General features: G+C 40.9%; 1 protein-coding gene across 2 annotated transcripts in view; it reads left to right on the plus strand.

Moving 5' to 3' along the window:
* Nucleotides 1–22,182, plus strand: part of Filip1l (filamin A interacting protein 1 like) — an 87,009-nt gene that overhangs the window by 59,184 nt on the left and 5,643 nt on the right. For both annotated transcript variants that reach the window (XM_051150074.1, XM_051150075.1), the window contains one exon: nt 6,495–9,267. In XM_051150074.1, the coding sequence (XP_051006031.1) occupies nt 6,495–9,267 (2,773 nt within the window). The remainder of the gene's footprint in view (nt 1–6,494; nt 9,268–22,182) is intronic.

Genomic DNA, 22,182 nt, shown 5'->3' on the forward strand with positions numbered 1-22,182 from the left:
CTGAAAGGTGGGTAAGGCACAAGAGTCATGGCACTTTAAAATCTCTTGTTTTGTATGTGTTGCTGTTGCTGCAGTGCTCGAGTTTGACTCAGTACCCCTGGCAGGCTAGACAGATGCTCTACTACAGAGCTGCATCCAGACCCGCATCAGTGGAATTACACGAACACTCACCACCGTCAGTGTTCTAACTAGAAAGGTTCCTGATACTATAGCACAGAAGCACATGACACACAATTCAGGCTCGTGCTGATAAAACTCAATAAGGAATTCCTCCTGTTCTTGTCCCCTTCTCCTCTCCCGGGCCCAGCCCAAGGTTTCCAAGTGGCCACCTGGCACGGGGATGGGGGAGTGTGTTTCCTAGCCCAGATTCCACAGGTGCCTCCTTTGGTTTCTTTGTAGTTGTCTGCCTTCTCCTCTGCAGCTCTGTGAACTTGGTCTTTCATTTGATTCCATACCTGGCCTTTCTGCAGGTTTTCTTTAAGGGACTCTCAGTCCATTACCTGGTTCTTTTGTTCTTTTCTCAATGTTAAGACAGCAGGATTTGACCCATACCAGCTCCTGCTCATAGGTCCTCCCAGAATCCTATTTATCTGATTAAATTTCCCAAGCTCTTTGTTATTTCACTTTCCCTGACTTTGGGGAATTAAATAAGATTGTCCAACTCACTTTTATACCCCTGAACAACCTCTTCTCCATCACTTGGGTCCTAACTCTGACTTCACAGTGAAGGAAAATAGTAAGGCAGCTTGCTGACTCTGGGCCCATTTATGGTATCTCTAAATGATCTCAACAATGATGACAGGATCTTCAGTAACAAAGACATAAAACAGACACAGATGTACACTCATACTTGGCTAGCAGATGCACACACACACACACAAAAAAAAAAAAAAAAAAAAGCCTGACTGTTCTTCTAGATCTTGCTGACCAAGTCAAATGAATTGAGCATTACACTATGGCTATGGCATGCAGTAACTATAATTAAAAGGGGAGGAAGGGGGAGAAAAACCCTTTGACTTGTAAGATAAATAAAAAGCAGCAGCATACACAGAATCAAAAAGGCTGGTCATAAGTATTTTTATGAATGCTCCTAGAAATTAGACTAAACAGTGAAAAGTTCTATTGAAAAGGCAAAGAACACAGCAGGAAACATAAATTACAGTAACTATCTGAAAAGAGGGAAGCTTTCCAACAAATCCCATGTATTACTCTTCAAATTGCTAGAACTTGTTATCAGTACAATCCAATAATTAAAATGACATATTAAACAAGAATTTAGAAAATAAAATGAAATATAACAGAACCAAAGTACCAAATTTAATAGCCAGAAGAGCACTTATAAAAATGAATAATGTAGTGTGGTGAATGCAGTATTCTTATGGATCAGCATGCCAAATCAGCAAGAAAATGTATTAAACTAGCCTGTAGAGTAATAACATTCACTTACATTATCTTCCTAAGACTAAACAGATCTGTTATGATCAACCATTTGGTCTTGATAAGGTACTACACAAATTATAATCAGATTGGGCTGGGCAAGGATGCTGGTTTTTTAAGAAAAAAAATGTAAATTAGCAAATACAGCAAATACCAAGTACAGTGTCTTACACACAGTAGGAGCTCCCTGAACTTGTCTTATAAAGACCTGAAATGAATTAAAGACTTGTCAGCTGAACTGTTTTTGAACAACAGGCAACATGGGCTCACTGAATGGCATATATTTGTACTCCTAGCACTCAGGAGGCTGGGTGTTCAGAGCTAGCCTCGGCTACACAGCAATGGACTTGTCTCAAAAAAGCATAAGTACCAGAATAGCAAACTGCAAATTCAGTGGTTTAGATGCCCTCATTTCAAAGAGTAGTTTCAAGCAAAACAGCAACAGTATGCAACTAGTTCAAAGAATTGGGAAGAACAAGTCTGAAGGCCAAGAACCTATCTCTTGTGGTAGTCAGCAAACAAATGGATGTGTTAGTGATAAAAACATCAACACAGACTAGGGACTCCATCCTGATGAAACAAAGGCTGATAAGTAATAGAGCGACCGTCCAAACCATAAGCGTTTCTGGAGAAAGATATCTGACTTCACTTGCATATCCTCTACAGCACAGATTTCAAAGTATAGTCCCCAAGAGATCAGGAAGATCCCCCTATCTTCGTAAACACCCTTTTTATTCATTCTCTGGAAAACATACAACTTTTCCAGATACTACACGAGCTATGAGGATGCCATGGCTCCCATAGCTAATGGAATGTGTAACACAGATCTGAGGAGCTAGTGTCCTCATCACAGTCTGCAGTAATACAACACAACTCTTATAGGTGTGTTGTTGTTGTTACATAACCAAGGGACATGTGAAACTCCTGCCTGATGCCCCTGCCTCCACTTTCCAGTACTAGGGATTACGAGCCAGCCCTATCATACCAGGGCCCCAATTTCAATTATTAATACAGTAGAAAATCTTTTAAAATGAACAAACTGCTTAAGACAATGCTGAGGGATTCTCCATAGGATGCATATTTGTTCACTGTTTTATCATTCATTCATTCAAACAAACACTCATTTGGTTTCTTCCATAGGGCTTTGCAGTGACCGCAAATGAATCCCTTACATGCACACTCTGCTCTCAAGAAGTTAATATTTCAGTAGGATTGATTATGATGTATATAAGTGATACAAAGCAAAACATGGTGAGAACAGTAACATAAATTCTATGAGTATGACTGTCTATACAGCATTTACATGGGCACCATCTGTTTTGTGTGTGACATATACGCTGCATATTACTAACATGTCACACTGAGGAGATAAAAGGGTGTGTGTGTGTGTGTGTGTGTGTGTGTGTGTGTGTGTGTGTAAATTAAAACTGAAAAGACCCTCTGAATGTATAATTTATATTGAAAAGCCAGCATTATGGTTGGTACAAAAAACAAAAAACAAAAAAACATTCAAGATGACAGATGTGATATTTTTGAAGAAGCAAGTAACTGGCATTGCACATAATAATAGTGATAAACCACAGTAAGTTAAAACAATTTTGAGCCATAAAAGAAGCTCTAAAGAAAAGCTGTAATAAGACATTGCTGCTTTAAGTCAGTTTGGATTTAATTACTTCACATTTGTGTCCACAAAAATCAGCTTCCACAACCTGTTTTTATTGGACAGGATTCAGTGAATGTTCCAGTAATCCTGTAGTATCGGTATTTAAGCATGAACATGAGAACTCCAAGACGGTAGTTTCCAAATGGAGGTACATATAACCCCAAGGGCACAGGAACTCTGCAGAGCTGCAAGCATGGGGAGCGTCAAGGCAGTCAGTGCCTCCGCTCACATCTCCCATGCACGCTCTCTGAATGTGTCCGATGAGCCCTCTCTTTCCAACACCCCTTTCAAAATAGCGTCTTCGCTTAGCAAACCCTTACCAAGGGGATTTGTCTAGGCTAGAAACTCCTCTAGAACCTGCTTCAGAAAGTCCGGAGAGCACACAGGAGCAGCAACAGGTGAGACACAGCCACTGGGGGTTGGGGATTTAGCTCAGTGGTAGAGCACTTGCCTAAGCCAGCACAAGGCCCTGGGTTCAGTCCTCAGCACTGAGGGGGGCGGGGGGAGAATCTCAATAAATAAACATTTAAAGTAATTTTGGGGGCTAGAAAGATGGCTCAAAGGTTAAGGGCACCCACTGGCTGCTTCTTCCAGAAGACCAGAGTTCAATTCCTAGCATGGCAGCTCACAACTGTCTGTAGCTCCAGTTCCAGGGGATCCAACATTGTCACACAGATAAATATGTAAGCAAAACACCAATGCATATACAATAAAAATAAGTAAATTAAAAAAAAAAACCCAGCCACTGGATGGGAAGCAGCACTTATCTTCACCTGGGGACACTGGAGACACCTTAGGCCACGTCCCCACACAGCTACTGCTTAGCAATCAGATTCTCTCCCCAAAGAATGGTTTGACTGTCTAGTTTATTAATGGGGACTTTTAGATTGAATGGCAAAGATTAAAATGTATCTTCTGTACCTGTTTAAAAATTGAATTTTAAGTGGTAAAAGAACAAATAAGGTTTTTTTTTTAAAAAAAAAAATCACTGTGTATATGTGTATATATTCCCAAATAATATGTATATGTTCCCAAACAATGACAACTGAGATCTTTCCTTTAACTCCACAGTTTCAAATTCAAATAGATTCACTGATAGACACGGTATATCTGGATCAATTCCATTGTGGTCTATAGTCTGGCTTAAACAGGCAGTTCAGCTGGCAAGACAGCACAGGTTCTATGTCTCCCCGACCTTGCTGAACCCAAGTCTCCTACATCTGGGAGAAATCTACAATAAATAGTAGAACCCAAGGCCAGGAGAACAGGCTCATCTGGGAGACTGTTCTCATGAAAACTGTGAGGCTCACCCCATCCCTACAGAACTGCAATCTGCCCTTTAACAAGATTCCCAGGTGATCAGAAGGCAATGTCTTGTTGTCGCCATCAAGTGTGAGTAGGACACTAAGGTATGAGGAAGAGGCTTTGCTAGTTTGTGGAGCAGTTTCACCACCATAGCAGTTCACCCCAACTCTTCCACTGAATTGCAAAACTCTACACCCAGCAGGAAGAAGCTGCCATGTTTCTCAGGCTCCCAGGTGTCTCAAGCAGGGAGAATTTTGAAGCTTCTTGCCAAGACCATAGATGAGGTCACCAGTAGCCGCGCCCCAGCATCCTGCTCAGTAGCTTCTGAACTTTCCATGTCAGCCTTTTGTGAGGTCCTCAAAACAGGACACACTAATCCTATCACCCAAAAGCTTAAGAATTCTTACATTATGTGGTTATTTTAAACATGGGTTTTTTTGTTGTTGTTGTTGTTTTTGTCTGTTTTTCCTTCTTATGAAAAATAATTACACAAAGAACAGATTAGGGTCTTATAAAGAACTTTTTTTTTCCCCTCAAACTGCCCCAAATTTGTTTCCTTAAAAAAACAAAAAAATGTTCTCTCAGATCTTATTTTTAAAAGTGTTCTGGGACAAGGATAAAAGATTACAAATTGGTTAATTAACTAACAAATAGAAAAGATTTATTAAGCCATGGTAGATTTACTAAGCATGGCTGAATACTATAATCCTAAATGAGGCAGAAAGGACTACATGGTCAAGTCTCAGGAGAACAAGTTAGAAAGAAGCCACCCTAAGCTGTACAGGGAGACCCTATCTCTAGCAAAGAAAAAAAGAGAAAAGAAAAGAAAGGAAAGGAAAGGAAACAGAAGGAAGAAAGAAGGAGAAGAAAGGAAGAAAAGAAAGAAGGAAAGGAGGGGAGGAGAGAGGGAAGGAGGGAGGGGGGAAAGTAACAGGTTTACTAACATACCATGAACTCTACAGGCTTGATTAGGAAGCACATATTTGTATTTTCAAGCTAAGTCCTTTTTACTTTTCAGGGATTCCATTTTATTTTAGCTTCTGCAGAGCTGCAATTATATCCTCTATAATTAGCTCATTCCCAGTATAATTAAGAGAATCACAAGTTTAAAACTGTAACCTCACTACAGACGTAACCAAGTGTGCGGAAAAGGCTATTTGTTCCGCAATGTAAAATGCCCTCCTGCTACAATGGATAGTTTTAAATAAAGGAATAAAATAGTGTGTTAAAATAGTCCTTTAGGATGGATTCATTATGCTCCTGCTAACAGAGGTTCTCCGTTTCTAGCACTGGGCTGGACTTCTTATCAGCAAGCTTTGGTCTTCCACATGTTAAACCCTAACTCTCTTCCCTCTTACTTCTCTTACATGAAATCAGTAGGCCAAAAGAGACACAGGAGAAGTGCTCCCCAGGATGCACATGAAGATCCACCTGTGCCTTGCATACCTTCCAAGCAAACTGAATAAAACGTTATTTTATCTAACAACCAAGGAGTTAAACAGTAACTAGTAATATATCTTATCTAATAACCAAGGAGTTAAACAGTAACTAGTAATATAACACATACCTAATGGCTCAAGTAAGCCATTCAATACAGAATAGGAATTAGAAATTTAAAAAGCACCACAGCAACAGTTATCAAATGTTTACCAAATGCCAGGACTGAGATGGTAGATGAATTGCTGCACTTTCACAAAGAGCCCTTGAGATAATTTGAGGAAATGGAGACGTATGCAGGTTAATTAACTGGTCAGGGCAGGTGCAGTTTTAAAGCCAAGCCTAACTGAAATCTCAAGTCTGTACCTATTTTATAGCCTTCAGGTTGGACTACCCATTGATTATGCTACACAAACAATTTAAAACAAATATTCTTGCCTGCCCTCTTCTAAGGCTAGTCAAATTTAAAACGATACCTTAGCAAGGTATCTGAGGTTTTCTTTCTATAAAGAGGACACTCCCGCATCAAACTCAGAAACTTCTGTGGCTGTTATCCATAAACTGGTACAATTACTTTAAATTACAAAAATGGTTAAGACAGCTGATGAATTACTAAAGCACTAACTGCAATTCATGCTCTTGTGTTTTTCAGACTAAAGAACCTACTCGATCAAGAAACTGAGTCCCAGGAGAAGAAGGAGCAAGCAAAGGAGAAGAGCATCAAGGCCCTGAAAGAAGAGCTGACCAAGCTCAAGTCCTTTGCTTTGATGGTGGTGGATGAACAACAACGGCTCACGACTCAGCTTGCCCTTCAAAGACAGAAAATCCAAGACCTGACCACAAGTGCACAGGAAACGCATGGTCAACTAGCCCTTGCTGAAGCCAGAGCTCGGGAGGAAGAGCAGAAGGCAACCAGGCTAGAAAAAGAACTGCAAGCACAGGCCACAGAGTTTCACCAGAACCAAGACAAAATTATGGCGAAGCTCACCAACGAAGACAGTCAAAACCGCCAACTCCGGCAGAAGCTGGCAGCACTCAGCCGGCAAATTGACGAGTTAGAAGAGACCAACAGGTCTTTAAGAAAAGCCGAGGAAGAGCTTCAAGATATAAAGGAAAAAATAAACAAGGGAGAGTATGGGACCTCTGGCATCGCGGCTGAAGTGGATGAGCTGAAGAAGCGCGTGCTGGAGATGGAGGGGAAAGATGAGGAGTTCATCAAAATGGAGGAGCAGTGCAGAGATCTCAGTAAGAGGCTTGAGAAAGAGACAATACAGAGTAAAGACTTCAAACTAGAGGTCGACAAACTCAGCAAAAGGATTACAGCTCTGGAAAAATTAGAAGATGCTTTAGACAAAAGCAAGCAGGAGTGCTACTCTCTGAAATGCAATTTAGAAAAAGAAAAGATGACCACAAAGCAGCTGTCTGAAGAACTGCAGAGCTTAAATGACAGGATCAAGGAGCTAGAAGCCATTGAAAGTCGGCTAGAAAAGACAGAAATCACGCTAAAAGACGACTTGACTAAACTGAAAACATTAACTGTGATGCTTGTGGATGAACGCAAAACAATGAGCGAAAAGCTAAAGCAAACCGAAGATAAGTTACAGGCCACTGCCTCTCAGCTCCAGGCGGAGCAAAATAAGGTAACATCGGTGACTGAGAAGCTAATTGAGGAAACCAAGAGGGCACTCAAGTCCAAAACTGATGCTGAAGAGACCATGTACAGTGTAACCAAGGAGAGAGATGACCTCAGAAATAAACTGAAAGCAGAGGAGGAGAAAGCACGTGATCTCTTGTCAAAGGTTAATATACTGAAAAACCGACTTCAATCACTGGAAGCAACTGAGAAAGATTCTGTAAAAAACAAAGTAAACCAAGACTCCAGTAAGTCCACCACAGCATTACACCAAGAAAACAATAAGATTAAAGAGCTCTCTCAAGAAGTGGAAAAGCTAAAACTGAAGCTAAAGGACATGAAAGCCATTGAGGACGACCTCATGAAAACGGAGGATGAGTATGAGACCTTAGAGCGGAGGTACGCTAGTGAGAGAGACAAGGCTCAGCTGCTGTCTCAGGAGCTGGAGCATGTTCAAATGGAACTTGCCAAGTACAAGTTAGCAGAAAAGACAGAGTCCAGCCATGAACAGTGGCTTTTCAAGAGGCTCCAGGAAGAAGAAGCTAAGTCAGGCCATCTGTCCAGAGAAGTGGATGCATTAAAAGAGAAAATTCATGAGTACATGGCAACAGAGGACCTAATATGTCACCTCCAGGGAGACCACTCAGTTTTGCAAAAGAAACTGAACCAGCAAGAAAACAGGAACAGAGATTTGGGAAGGGAAATCGAAAACCTCACTAAAGAATTAGAAAGGTATCGGCATTTTAGTAAGAGCTTCAGACCTAGTCTCAATGGACGAAGAATCTCTGATCCTCAAGTATTTTCGAAAGAAGTTCAAACCGAAGCAGCAGACAATGAGCCACCAGACTACAAGAGCCTCATTCCTCTAGAACGAGCAGTCATCAATGGTCAGTTATATGAGGAGAGTGAGGACCAGGATGAGGATCCTGCTGAGGAATCTGTGCTGTCCTTCAAATGCAACCCGTCCACTTCCCTTCCTGTGAACAGGAAACTATGGATTCCGTGGATGAAGGCCAGGGAGGGCCATCCTCAGAATGGAAAAATACAAACTAAGTCCAACGGCAACTTTGTGCAACCTGGAGATCTAGTTCTAAGTCACACGCCAGGACAGCCACTTCACATAAAGGTTACTCCAGACCACGCCCAGAATACTGCCACTCTAGAAATCACAAGCCCAACCACAGAGAGCCCTCACTCTTACACCAGCACAGCGGTGATACCGAACTGTGGTACCCCAAAACAAAGGATTACCATCCTCCAAAATGCCTCTATAACACCAGTTAAGTCCAAAAGCTCCACAGAAAGCCTTGTGAACTTAGAGCAAAGCATGCCCCCAGTTACCATGGCAACCTTTGCCAGAGCACAGACCCCAGAGTCCTGTGGTTCTGTGACTCCAGAACGGACAATGTCACCTATTCAGGTTCTGGCTATGACTGGTTCAGCTAGTTCTCCTGAGCAGGGTCGCTCCCCAGAGCCGATAGAAATCAGTGCCAAGCACGCAGTTTTCAGAGTCTCCCCGGACCGGCAGTCATCATGGCAGTTTCAACGTTCAAACAGTAACAGTTCAAGTGTGATAACTACTGAGGATAATAAAATCCACATTCACTTAGGAAGTCCTTACATGCAAGCTGTGGCCAGCCCCGTGAGACCTGCCAGCCCTTCAGCACCACTGCAGGATAACAGAACTCAAGGCTTAACTAATGGGGCACTAAACAAAACAACCAATAAAGTCACCAGCAGTATTACTATCACACCAACAGCCACACCTCTTCCTCGACAATCACAAATTACAGTAAGTAATATATATAACTGACCACCCTCACCCATCTAGTTCATACTGATATTCTCACAAGGAACTCAGTCCCCCTTAATCATCCCTCCAAATCCCCTAAAAGAAGGACTAAACTTGTAGTTTGGGAAGATTTGTGCATGGACTGTACAAGAGTATCTGGAACTAACTATGTGTTGCCTGCATAGTCGTACCAAGTGTGCACTTACTGTATATCTTTTCATTTACATACCTGTACGAAGAGTATTTAGTTGGCACTTGTATAAATACATCTTTATGTATTTCTTTTCCATAACTCACTTTAATTTGACTGCAACTTGTCTTGGTGAATTACTTAACATTATAAAACAGTAAACTGTTTGTTACTTTTGCCATTGCTTGCTGAATTTTCATTTGATCATTTTTGTGTTATATATCTGCATGTACAATATAATTTCATTTCCTGTTTAAAATGTTCATTAATTCTTTCTAAAGAACAAGCAGGACCTATTTGTCATGTATAGTTCTGGTCACATGTTAGAGAAGGAGACAGTGATTTAAATAAATAAGTTTCATCTCCATGACTTCAAAATGAACCACAATAACTATGGCAAGCTTAATGCCATTCTTGATCTATATCTTAATATTCCCAGTGCTCAGCAGAGGCCTATTAGAAGCCAGAAAATGTTTACAAATAACAGGATAAAATAATATTAAAAATCTGCTTTTAGTGAGCACACACATAAACTGATGGTAAAAAATGAAAAGCTTTGGCACATGACAGGAAGCCAGAAAGCACATTTGGAAATACAAGTTCTCTTGACTGTGAAGTTTGAGCACGTTCCTCTGACAGACTGAAATCCCCATAAAGCATATATTACATCTAACTCTGGAATCAGACAGTAGGACATAAACTTCTGAACACTCTGCTTAAAAACAAAAGTGTCATTCTTGTTCTGTATTATTTGGTTCTCAAAACAGTCTGGATTACTTAATGCGGGTGCTGCCCTACCCCTGAAAGAACTCTCGTGAAGCAGATGTTAGGAGCTAAAGCTAAAAGACTTCTCAAAAATAATCACATAGCATGGCAGCAGAGGCAATAATGTGATTCCCACCCCCTCCCACCCACCACACCCCCGTGGTTGTTATGCCATTCACAGGATGTATGACAAAAAAAAAAAAAAAAACTGCAGCCAAGCTTCCTAGAAACAGTGACAGCAATTTCCTAGTAGCCCCTGAGCATGCTCCACACCTCTAAGTAGAGACACAGCTTTTAGAGGAACATTTTAAATGGCAAATCTAGTTCTCAAGTCACATTCTAAAAGGATGGTTTCAAAGCAGCTAACTCGCCATTTTCCCTTTTCCATTCCCTTCCCACACTCCTAACTGTTAATTTAGTGTAGTCACTTTCATTGCCAGTTGTTTTAAATGCAATCCATCCAGGCAAACTGTGAAGATCTTTCAAAAGTCAAAGGTATCGTCCTTTCCCCTGTAAAATCAATCTATGATAGCGAAGCAAGGATTTGTTGACAGAAACACTTCCATGGTGATGAGCTGCAACAGCAAGGCTGTGGGCTTGCATCCTCACTAAATAACTGTGGATGGAAGCTGAGGCTGATGATGAATGCGAAAGCTTCTGTTTAACCACATTTATCTTGGGAAGCGGCAGAAACCCAACTGTATTACAAAACACATGATGGTCTAACTATTTTCAAAGTTATTTTTAAGTCAAGTTAGGAGAGAACTCTAAGAGGAACTACACAGTTCACTACAGTCCTCTCAAAGTAGACATAAAAAAAGAGCCTGCAGGGACTCCTTTTATAGTCACTAATCCACGGAGGGCACTGTGATATTCAAAGGATATCAAGCAACTAATCACAAAATAATCAACAGAAACCAGGAGGGATTCAAGAACAGCCTTCTTGATTTTGTTACATAAAGGCACAGACTGAAAAACATACTTTCATAGCACTGGGGAAAACAAGCTGAGAGAACCAGCCAGAGGCTTCTCCTCATCACCCTGCCATCCTCCTGGATGCCCTAAGAACTCTGGGGCAGGGGGTGGCCACTCTTGGCATACTGAAACTAATAATAGAGTTTGGAAGCTCGGGCAGTCCATCAGACCAACTAGTCTGTAAGGATTCTATTTTTTATTATTATGTGATCTATAGCAATTCTTAAAAAGCTCCATGCACTCTAAAATTACAATGCACAAATCATCATTTTATCATCTGTTGCAGATCTCAACTATAAATAGGAGTCCTAGGTAGTTAAACTCTATTGACAGCAAATCTGCAGAATGCCTAAGGATTCTCCCTCTTTTAGAAGAGTGTAATCATTAACATATAAACATCAAAATGAATGTAGCAGCTTCTCATTACTAAGCCATACTCAGTTTGGTCAAGTGTCACTAACTATTATCCAAAGTCAAAGGTGTCTTTTTTGATAAAATTACATATAAAATAAAAATGACTCTTGGCTTTAATTTTAACTCTCCTATACACTGAATGTATCTGTGATAGACATACATGTGTGAGTTAGGGAGGGAGACAACAAGAGAATCTGTGTGTGTGATTACAGAATTTCTTTTCATTAAATTATTGGGACATGCCTGCAAACCAAGAAGGATAAAGGAAGTGATGCTGGGAACTCTTCATATGAAATACATGAAGGCAGAGGAGAGGGATGCACCAGCCATGAGTGGCTGAGTGGCTGGCTGAAGACTGGCTTTGTTTTGTTTACTTTATCACTTTCTTAAAATTAAGTATGTGTGCATCTGTATGGTTAAGTACATGCAGTGCTCATAACTATTGAGCCATCTCTTCAGCCGTGTGTGTGTGTGTGTGTGTGTGTGTGTGTGTGTGTGTGTGTGTGTGTGTGTAAAACTCCTACTTCCTTTCATTAGCCGGAATCCTTGCTTCAAAACCAAATTTCATTTACTCACAGTCCCACTATTTCATTAGCCTTTGAGCTGTAGAATTCCACCACATATTTAAATATCCTAGGAAGTTCTATTTTCCATTTAAAAGCTATAGGGAAGTCTTGGCAAGAAGTTTCTGTGGTGGGGGCAGGGGCAAGTAGTTGCAAGCTAAATACATTGAACAGACTATAGCACACCTCTAAGCCCAGCATTCAGGAGACTTAGGGGGGAGGAGTTCCAGGCCAGCAAGGGTTACATAGTAAGGCCTTGTTTCAATCAAAGAAACAAAGAAGTCAATGAAACATCAAAGCAAGCAAAGACAAAACCTTTCCCAAGATGATGCCAGTGTTCTTTATGGGTAAAAATAATATGACCTAATCTTTACTAGAAGGGCACTATATTGTAAGGAACACATCTTTATATATATAAAGGGATTTCTAAACAGGGTGGAAAGCTATCTGAAATGTTTGGAACCAGAACTATTTCAGATTTTGGATTTGATTTCCCCCCTAAGGATATGCAAACACACATACATATAAGATATCTTAGAGATGGAACCAAAGTCAAAATATGAAATGCATTTATGTTTCATACATACCTTATATATACTGAACCTAAAGATAATTTTATAAAATATTTTAAGATACTTTTATGCACAAAATGAAGTATAGTTTTTGTTTTTGTTTTTTACTTGTAGTGTCATGTAAGCGCTCAAGGGGTTGATCTGTATCTTGGAACACTTCAGGTTTCAAGTTCCCAAATTAGGGATGTTCACTCTACGCCTATGCAAAATGATGACCGGATTACATAAATTCTAATTGGAAGGTCCCCACAGTTCTATTTTCAATGCTGAGACTGTAGACCTGAGGTCTTCATGACATTCAAAGAAGAACATCAAGGACATTTTGAGAGATCTTAGAAAGCAGTATTTTCATTAAAAGTTTTCAAACCCTTATAATCCAAAAAATTCTGTGATTTCTTTTATTTGCTGAAATAACTCTAAATTGAAAACATTTTATAGCTTCTTTCATATTGTGTATGTATAAAGCAGGATTTCAAACACATGAAATGAAACACAGGACTCTATTTGCTCCAGTTATATTAATTTCTGTTATTTCCACATTCTTGTGTTCTAAAAATGTCATTTTTTTCTTTGAAATGCCAAGAGAAAATAATTGGACAAAACACATGAATCAAACATGCTTTTCCTTTCTTCCCTTTTTCTTCCCCCACTGTGGCATTAGAGGTGTTGGAGATTGAACCTAGGTCCTCCTGACTCCTGATTCAAGGCAAGCTTCTGCCACCGTACCACTTCCCAAGCACAGCATTCTCACAATCAGTGTAGCTAAATTAAAGCCAAGACATCATTCATATGAGAGTCTCCTGAGGTTAACATTGTGTCCCCAGTGCTATCAAACCTGGATTCCCAGAAGGAAGTGGCCTCTAAGCTACCGTCTAACAAAGCCTCTGCTTGGTTGGCAGCCTGAAGTCAGAAGTCCACAGCTACAGAAATGTCTGTATTGCTATCCCAAGTGTTCCCCCTACGCTTAGACTATTTTACACCTGGCTCAGAAAGTGAGACTACCTTGCCCTCTAGAGGTTGTAACGAAAAACGGGGTTTATTCTCCAGGCTTCCTTTGCACTTCACAGGTGGGAATGTTCCCAGTTTCATAACTAGCAAAGTATAGATTCTTGAATATTTAAGTGAACTGCAGCAGATGGACCCGACCAACAAGCTCTGTTTCTCCCCCAAATCCCAGGTCTTAAATTTCTCCCTACACTTCTCAGGTCCAGAGCACAGACTAAAGAGAGCAGACCAAAGAAACAAAGCCCAGTGAAGAAAGCACAAGACTTGTAGCTTGCTAATACGTTCCCAAAACTAAAATTTTGTTAAATTGACTTCTACTTAGATTAAATGTCAAGCCTTTTCCTTTCTAACTGAAGGACCCTTTGAACTACCAAAGCTAAGTACTTTTGTGTGGTCAAATACATCAGAGAAGCAAGAATCCCCGAAAAGCACCTTAGAGTCCACTGAGATAACTGGCTACCGCCTCTGAGTACTTTAGTAATTTGGTAATAAATTAACACTGCTCGAATGGCAGCATTTACAAGTCTGCCAGCATTTCCTACAGAGAACAGGCTTTTCACTTAAAATTCTGTCATAAAAATGCACTCCTGGTCAACTCTGGGCACCAGTCATCACCTCAGGCCCTTTCTTACAGCCTCAGTTAAAATTTCTGTTCAAATTATTAATCAAACTAGACGGTGAAGGAGAGAAGACTTCTTAGCAAGTCATTCTGCATGATTATCTCTGAGGAGTCTTCTGAGATAGCCTTGGGCATGGTGGTCCAGGCTATTTGTTGTTGTTTGCTTGCTGAGACAAGGTTTCGTGTCAAGCCTAAAACACACACTCTGTATTGTCAGCTGAGATCTCCCTGCTTCCACGCTGAAGTACTGGGTTACAGGCATGTGCCACCACACCTAGCTTGTTTTCTTTTTCTTTCTTTCTTTCTTTTTTTTTTTTTATAAAGGCTACTCATGTTTAAGTAAAAACACAATGGCTTTAAAGATCCACAAACCTTCTACACTCTCTGGATTGGTCAGGTGGGCTTACTCAGAGAAGTTACGCATGTGACCCAGTTGCATGCAATGCTTAGCAATGTGGTATCTTCAAAGCATCACATGGAAATAAGTGATCTGGATCCACTGACTATACAAATGAACATACCGTGTGCTTCCTAGCCAACACTGGCTATTAAAAGGATAAGACTCAACCCCTTAGAACTTAGTAAGGAAATGGCACAGGAAATGAGTGTCCCAACATTTACAAGTAGAAAACTACACACACCACCAGTAAACCGGAGATGGAGGAGGGCTACACTGGACTAGCAGGATTCATAAAGCATGAGACAAGTGGAAGGACTAGGAAGAGGTACCCTAGAGGCAGTCAAATGGAACACCCGGTTCCCACTCATGCCTTTTAAAATTAGTTTTAAGGGCCATGGACAACTCATTTAACTTTTGTGAAGAACAAAACAAAACAAAACAAAATAAAACAAAACAAAACAGAGAGCTCTAACTTCTGTAAATGCATGAATTAGTTTTCTGTAAGAGCTGTCACCTTTCTGGAAGTTTGTAAAATTCTATTAGGAACAATGCTGAGGCATAGACATGCTACCTGACTTTATTTTCCTTTAGAAAATCAACTTCTCTCACTGGCACATGCCAAAACTAGAAGAGGATGACCTCCTAACACTTGTCTTCATTCTCTATGAGTCCATGAACTCCTTTACCTTTCATCATAGAAGCCCTAGCCCACCAAATGACACAGTATTCAACCTCAGCATTAGTGACATCATGGGTCCAATAATTCTCTGTTAGGACAAAGATGGGGGCTGTTCTTTGCCATCATGGGATGTTTAGGATCCTCTGGCCTTTAGATGCCACAGGGCATCTCTCTAGATGAAACAAGAATTATTTCCAGACATGACAATGTTCTGTAGGGGCCAAGGTTGCCCTGCACTAAACACCATTGTATCAGAGATGAAACAACTCTCTAAGTCAGCTGCTCTACTGCCGAAACTGCCCCAGAGAAGAACTAGCCACAGTGAGCACTGCCGGTCCTGGTTCTGGAGGGCTGGCGCTGGAGGACTAGATCTGAGGAAGAAGTGAGATAAGAACAGGGACGAGAAGGTGGGGTGACAGAAGAGTGTCACTAGGAGATGCCCACATGGCAGACATGGAGCATACAGGAGAGAAGACATCCACTGCTCAACAACACCAGGTAGTGCAAACTGAGATGGCCAGGGCTGGGATACAGCTCTGAGTAAGGGAACAGATCAGTCACATTGTGACAGACCTTGAATACAGTGACAGGAAATGCTCTGTGTCTCCACAGAAGGCTTCAAGTTAATGCTGTCCTATAATGGGGAGAGGGGTGACAGGAAATGAGTACTTTATACAATATTTTATAACAACCCTAAAAGGGGGCAGAGTGTTCTGTCAATTTTAGACACAGATTAGAACAGATTTTCTAGATTTTTCTATTAGTATGTGGCAAAACTGACATGTTACAGACAGGCCTTTCATGTCCCATTCTCTTTTCATGGCAACACAATGTGAAGCTTCTTCAATGCAAGGGGAAGCAGTATAAACAACACTCTAGCACCATGGTGACAGACAAGTTGCCTACCATTACCTCTATGTTCCACCTCAGATATATGACACTTCAACCAACACACACACATGCCCTTAGACACAGAAGGGCTCACCCACCGCTGTTCTATATGGATAACATTCACATTTCTTGTCAACTGAAAAATAACCTTGAGAAGTCTAGCCCAAAGCTCACTTCTTAGAAAAGATTTAATAGTCACTACAGGCAATAGTGACTTGCTTTTTCCTAAAACTACTGTTAGGCCAGCAGACACTGAATGACAAATGGCAAGTATGGGGAGGACTGTGTCTGTATGGGGCAAAGAAAGATTCACATAACCTCCCATATGCTCATAATCAAGAGACAGTCCTCAGACAACACCAGGGCTCTACCCTAAAGCATAACTCTGCAAGCAAAATACACAAATGCCAATCATGAAGGATGAGCTTTGGATGGGCCGTCAATAAGTGTAGAGAATTAATGTAATCATCAATTTATTAAATAATAGAATTATATAGGCTTCAAAGAGAGCAAGCAAAAAAGCATCAGAAGTGAGTGAACATGTCCATGGGAGAAGCACTCCAGCCACAAACACTGGGATTTAGAAGTAGGTGGCTGTCTCAAGTCCAGATAATGACTTCCTCTGGAAATGGAAAAGTCCACTAAGGTTCAAGGTCTCATCCATAACAACAAGCACCAGACTTTTTCTTAAGTTAGAAAATCTACTTTTAAAACAGTGTCATATCTTACTAAGGAAAAACTGATGCCCCTATTTAAAAAAGAAAAATACTGTCTACTTTCTCCACTCAGGGAGAGTGTGAGGGTTCAATTCTATTGGCGTAACATTCTGTTTCTAATCAGGGGTGTAACAAATATAAACCAAAGAGATATCCCAAATCAAAACTGCCACTTCAAGTCAAAAAGTGTTCAGAATGGTCTCCCATGCCCCTCATAACCACTGAAAGCATATAAAGGCACTGTCCAAACAACTCAAAATCACTCCTCAAAAATTCCCTCATAGTGGTGGGTTGGTTTTCTTTCTTTTTAAAATGGAGGGGAGGGAAGAAAAGAACAAGCTACTTCCTTTTCTGTTTTGTCATTGGATGAAGTTTGGCCTAAATATATAAGTAAGTTGTATCAGATGCTTTTGTAACCAAGAACAAACACACCATTTTTAGGTCCAGGAGTTTAACTAAAAACTGTGAACAGATCTTCGGCATGACTCTCCTTTAGGGGCTAAGGGAGAAAGTCACACGCAGGGTACATCATGCTTCTGACATCTCTCACAGCAACATTCATAAGCAGTCCATTTATTTTACAGCAAACTCTTCTCTGATTTTACTAATAAAAATGTACTGCAGAGAGTTTAGAAAGTGTGAAGGATTCTTTAACTGCTGGTTTTAGCTTCAAAGAAAGCAATGAGAACAGTAGGAAACAATGGGTAATTACTAGTGGGTCTTTCTGTTTGGTTGGTTGTTTTTGTTTTACTTTTTTGTGAAACCTATCAACCATGGCCACATTCCAGGCTGTTCTCAGATTACCAATGAGGAAGGAACTCTGCATACCTTAGTGCCAAGAAATGGCAGATCTCCCCAGAGTGCAAGTTTATGTAATCTGTCTGCTTGGTCCCAGACACAATGGCTAAGGTGGCCAGAAAGGTCACTGGCAGAGGGCAGGATTTCCTTTCCTCCAAGCCAATCAGTGTGGATAATGGTTCAATCAGAGCACATTATTCAAGTAATGAGAAGAAATTTCTTTAAAGGTCTTTTTAAGACTAGTTAATGTAGCCTTGTAGAAAAGATTCAGACTTTCATTTTTAATTCTAGGAAAGGGATGTAGAAGTACTTACAGTAGAAAGGAGGGAGCAAAAATGTGGTGAGAAATTGCACATTTTGCCTAAACAGTTGAACAATGATCACTTCTCTACCAGGGTTCTATATTAACATCTCCAAAATTTCAATGCTACCAAACAGTTACTCACACGTGTACACACACACACACACACACACACACACACACACACACACACACACACCAATTACATTGTCTTCCTCAGAGGTTCTTGTCCTTGTTCTTCCTTATCACCCAGGTTCAATACCTAGAAACCACGGTTCCCCAAAGAGCACCATCTAGTTAGCTTTTTTTCCATTATTTCTTTCTCTGCCCCTACCACTTCCTATGCGGGCCACTAGTCCCTTAATCCAGACCTCACCACAGATAGGACTTTAACACAGTCACACTACATACAGCCCTCATCCTAAGTACCGTTCAGGTCACTGCCTTCTGTAGCCTTTCATCAAGTAATCGCACTCACATCGCTGTCCAGGCAACGGCGGCTCCAACCTCCTACCAGGGTTTGCCTCCTTGTGCTGCCCCATCTTCCTCTGACACTGACACACCCTTTACCTCAGCACATGGTCCTAACTCTCCCCCTGCATACACTTTGGCCTTCTTCGCTTGCACCTTTGCTTCTAGGGCTGGACTATTCTCCCCTGGCTCCTCGTATTCTATGCCTACTCTTTCCTCAAGTACCATTCCTTTGGTAAACCTCCCACTATTTTTCATTCTGCTTGTGGATTTCCTAAAACACTGTAGCTTCTGCACAGTATTCACTTTTGCCCTGTCACAGGTTACCCCTCCTATAATACAATCTCAAAAGCAAAAACCAGCTGTTATTTCTTTTCCAAATACATTAGTGTTTTTCATAATACAGTATTGCCCACTTTGTTCAGAATCACCCAGAATTCCTCACGTTTCTAGTCTCAGTAAAGCCAACAATGCAAAGGATCTGTATCATCATAGCTCTCTGGGAACTGTTAGATATGCACAGTGTAAGAACTATATCACACTATTCAAGATTAAAATGCTGCTCATAGGAAATGCTAAACATGGCTCCTATGGCTAACAACACACCTGGACTTTACAAGCCACAGGACAAAGATGGTTTTATGAAAAGGTAGGAAAGAATGGGTAGCACTTCCATATGAGTGCTGTAAAAGGCTCACAGCAACCACACAAAGGGGCACTGTAAGGAAAGAACATGTACAAAGGATTATTTTCTGAGCCAAAGGTGATGAGAAATAAAGCCCTAATTATCCAGTTTCCATTACTCCCATTTAGAAATGTTATCTCCAACAAATAGGGGTAGATTTCAGAGCAAGAGGATAACGCAGGGAAATATGAAAAATAAAGCAAAGATAAGATGGGATTATGATCAAGAAATAGGCACTCCATGAACAGAAATAAGGAAAAAGACAAAGATAATAACAATTGTAACAACTAATACTTACCTGGCACTTTGGCTATAAGGGACATCCTGTATTGTATCTAGACTCCCCAAACTTCAAGTAAATCCCCAGGTGAAGATTACAGGTAACTTAGCTTTCAATTGCTGTGATAAACACCATGACCAAAAGCAAGTTGGGGAGGAAAGGGTTTATTTCAGCTCACAACTCTCAGGTCACACTGTATCACCGAGGGAAGTCACAGCAAGAGCTCAGAGCAGGAACCTGAAGGCAGGAACTGGAGCAGAAGCCACAGAGGAAGGCTGCTCACTGGTTTCCTTGGCTTGCTCAGCCCGCTTTCTTACACACCTGCCTGAGGTCTGGTACCACTCACATCAATGTTAATCAAGAAAACGCCCTAAAGACTTGCCCACAGACAATCTAAATGGAGGCATTTTTCTCAATTAAGGTTCCTCTTCTCAGATAACTCTAGTTTGTGTCAAGTTGACAAAAACAAACAAACAAACAAACAAAAAAACCCAATGAAACAAAGCAGGGAATGAGGTCTGAGGGCTATAACAACTCAGGGACAAACAGCAGTTGGTGCCAAAACTAGAGTAGAAAGTCAAGTCTGTTTGGCTCCATGACCTGGGATCTAGTAACTGAACCTGATGTAAAACTCAGGTCAAGCGAAAATATATGAAATGGGTGGGAAAAAGTTAATGCAAAAGGAAAAAGAAGGGGGAAAGAAAGGGTATCGAAGAAAAGAAGAAGGACCAGAGAGATAGCTCAGTGGTTAAGAGCACTTGTAGAGGACCCAGATTCAGTTGCCAGCAGCCACAAGCTGGCTCACGACCACCCATTACTCTAGTTCCAGTGACATGTACACCACACACTCGTACATAAAAAATAGTTGGTAATGGAGCACACCTGTTACCCCAGCACTTGGGAGGCAGAGGCAGCTGACCTCTGTGAGTTTGAAACCAGGTTGGTCTACATTCTGAGTTCCAGGCCAACCAGGGCTACACAGTGAGGTTCTGTCTCAAACAAAAATAAAAACAAAAATAAGTAAATAAAAGAAAAAAAAGCAGAGACAAAAGAAATCAATGGGTAACAGGATAAACAATGAAGACAAGGCTAGTATATTTTATATTACCACCATATTTCTAAATGTAATGCTGTTTGGCACACAACGTGGGCAAGTGGGTAAGGAAAGATTTGAAAACTATATTTCAATGTTTATTCTTGGAATACCCCCTTGTGCCCACATGTAATTTCCACAAAAAGAGAGACTGGGAATGACTAGGTACAACCAAAAACCACATGACATTTAAAGAACAAAGGTACCAATTTACCCCTCACCTCAGAAACTGGACATCTCTTCAGTGTGAATCATAGTGGTGAAACACTGTTTAAAAAGCACTGTTCTTTCACAGGAACTTAATGAGAATGAGAGCCAAGCTATAAGGTCTCCCTATGAAAGGCCCCTTGCCATATAAAGCTAAAAATTTTAAGGGGTAGTTTCATTGAATAATGGAAAATTCTAAGAAAATCCAGAGATTAAAAAAGAAAGAAAGAAAGAAAACCAAAGCAGCATGTAAAAATTTGGGCTATCTGCCAGGTTTATTATTATCTGTTATCTCCACCCTTCCCCCTGCCCACAAATTAGTGGTGATTTGCCAAACAATATAAAAGACAAAAGGAATGAAAGCAGTCATATTTCAAGGACACTTTTTCCTGCTTCAGCATTTCCTCCTTTTCATCACTGATCTATCAAGATCACCTCTGCACTCTCCTATTAAACACCCAAATTAAAAGAAAGAAAAACAAAAACTGTGTCTTGAAAGCACATAGCCTTGACCAAGCATGCCACAGCTGGGTCCCCACGGCGTCAGGAAGCTCTGAATTCACCTCCCACCTCTCAAGGACAGACCTGAAGGCTTTAGAAGTCTCCACAGTATCTGTAGCCACAGGCATGACTAAGGGCCTTCTGCAGTGCCTGCAACCAAGCCCTCTACTAAGGAGCACTGGCTTCTCACACACTATGTTGCCAACACGTCACCAAAAAGTTCAAAGCTCTTAAACACCAATTTCCTTGAGAGAAAAGCAAACATCCAGCCTCCAGCTGTCTCGCCATAGCTCCCAAATTGTCTGGTGCTCTGCTATGCCTTCCTGAGCCTGTGATGACAGAAAACACCATAGGATTCATAAGGAAGGCGCTAGAGACTTAGACTGAACAAAACTAAAAACACCGCACACACACACACACACACCTGAACTTCTTTTGGTCACTATGACTTGTAACCATCCAAGCAGTCTGTGGCAGGTCACTACAGGTGGCTGGATTCCCTTTTAAAATGCAGTGGACAAAACAAGCTGGTACTCTGAGAATTTAATGAGTTTACTTCACAACTATGCTTTTCTTGGGCAGAACTTTTTTTTTTCCCAGTGAACCCATCATCCTTCAGGCTTGTTATCCATTCCAAATAGCTCCCTTCTTGTGGAATTAAAAATAAATAAACAAATAAATCTTTTTCGGCCATACTCCTCTCCCAGACATTTGCTTTCTGATGAGACTCAGGAGCCTCTGGGTACAACAATCGCTGTGTGGCCTTAAAAGAGCCATATACATGAATCTC

The sequence above is a fragment of the Acomys russatus genome, chromosome 8 (genome assembly GCF_903995435.1).
Source record: "Acomys russatus chromosome 8, mAcoRus1.1, whole genome shotgun sequence".
Classification (NCBI taxonomy): Eukaryota; Metazoa; Chordata; class Mammalia; order Rodentia; family Muridae; genus Acomys; species Acomys russatus.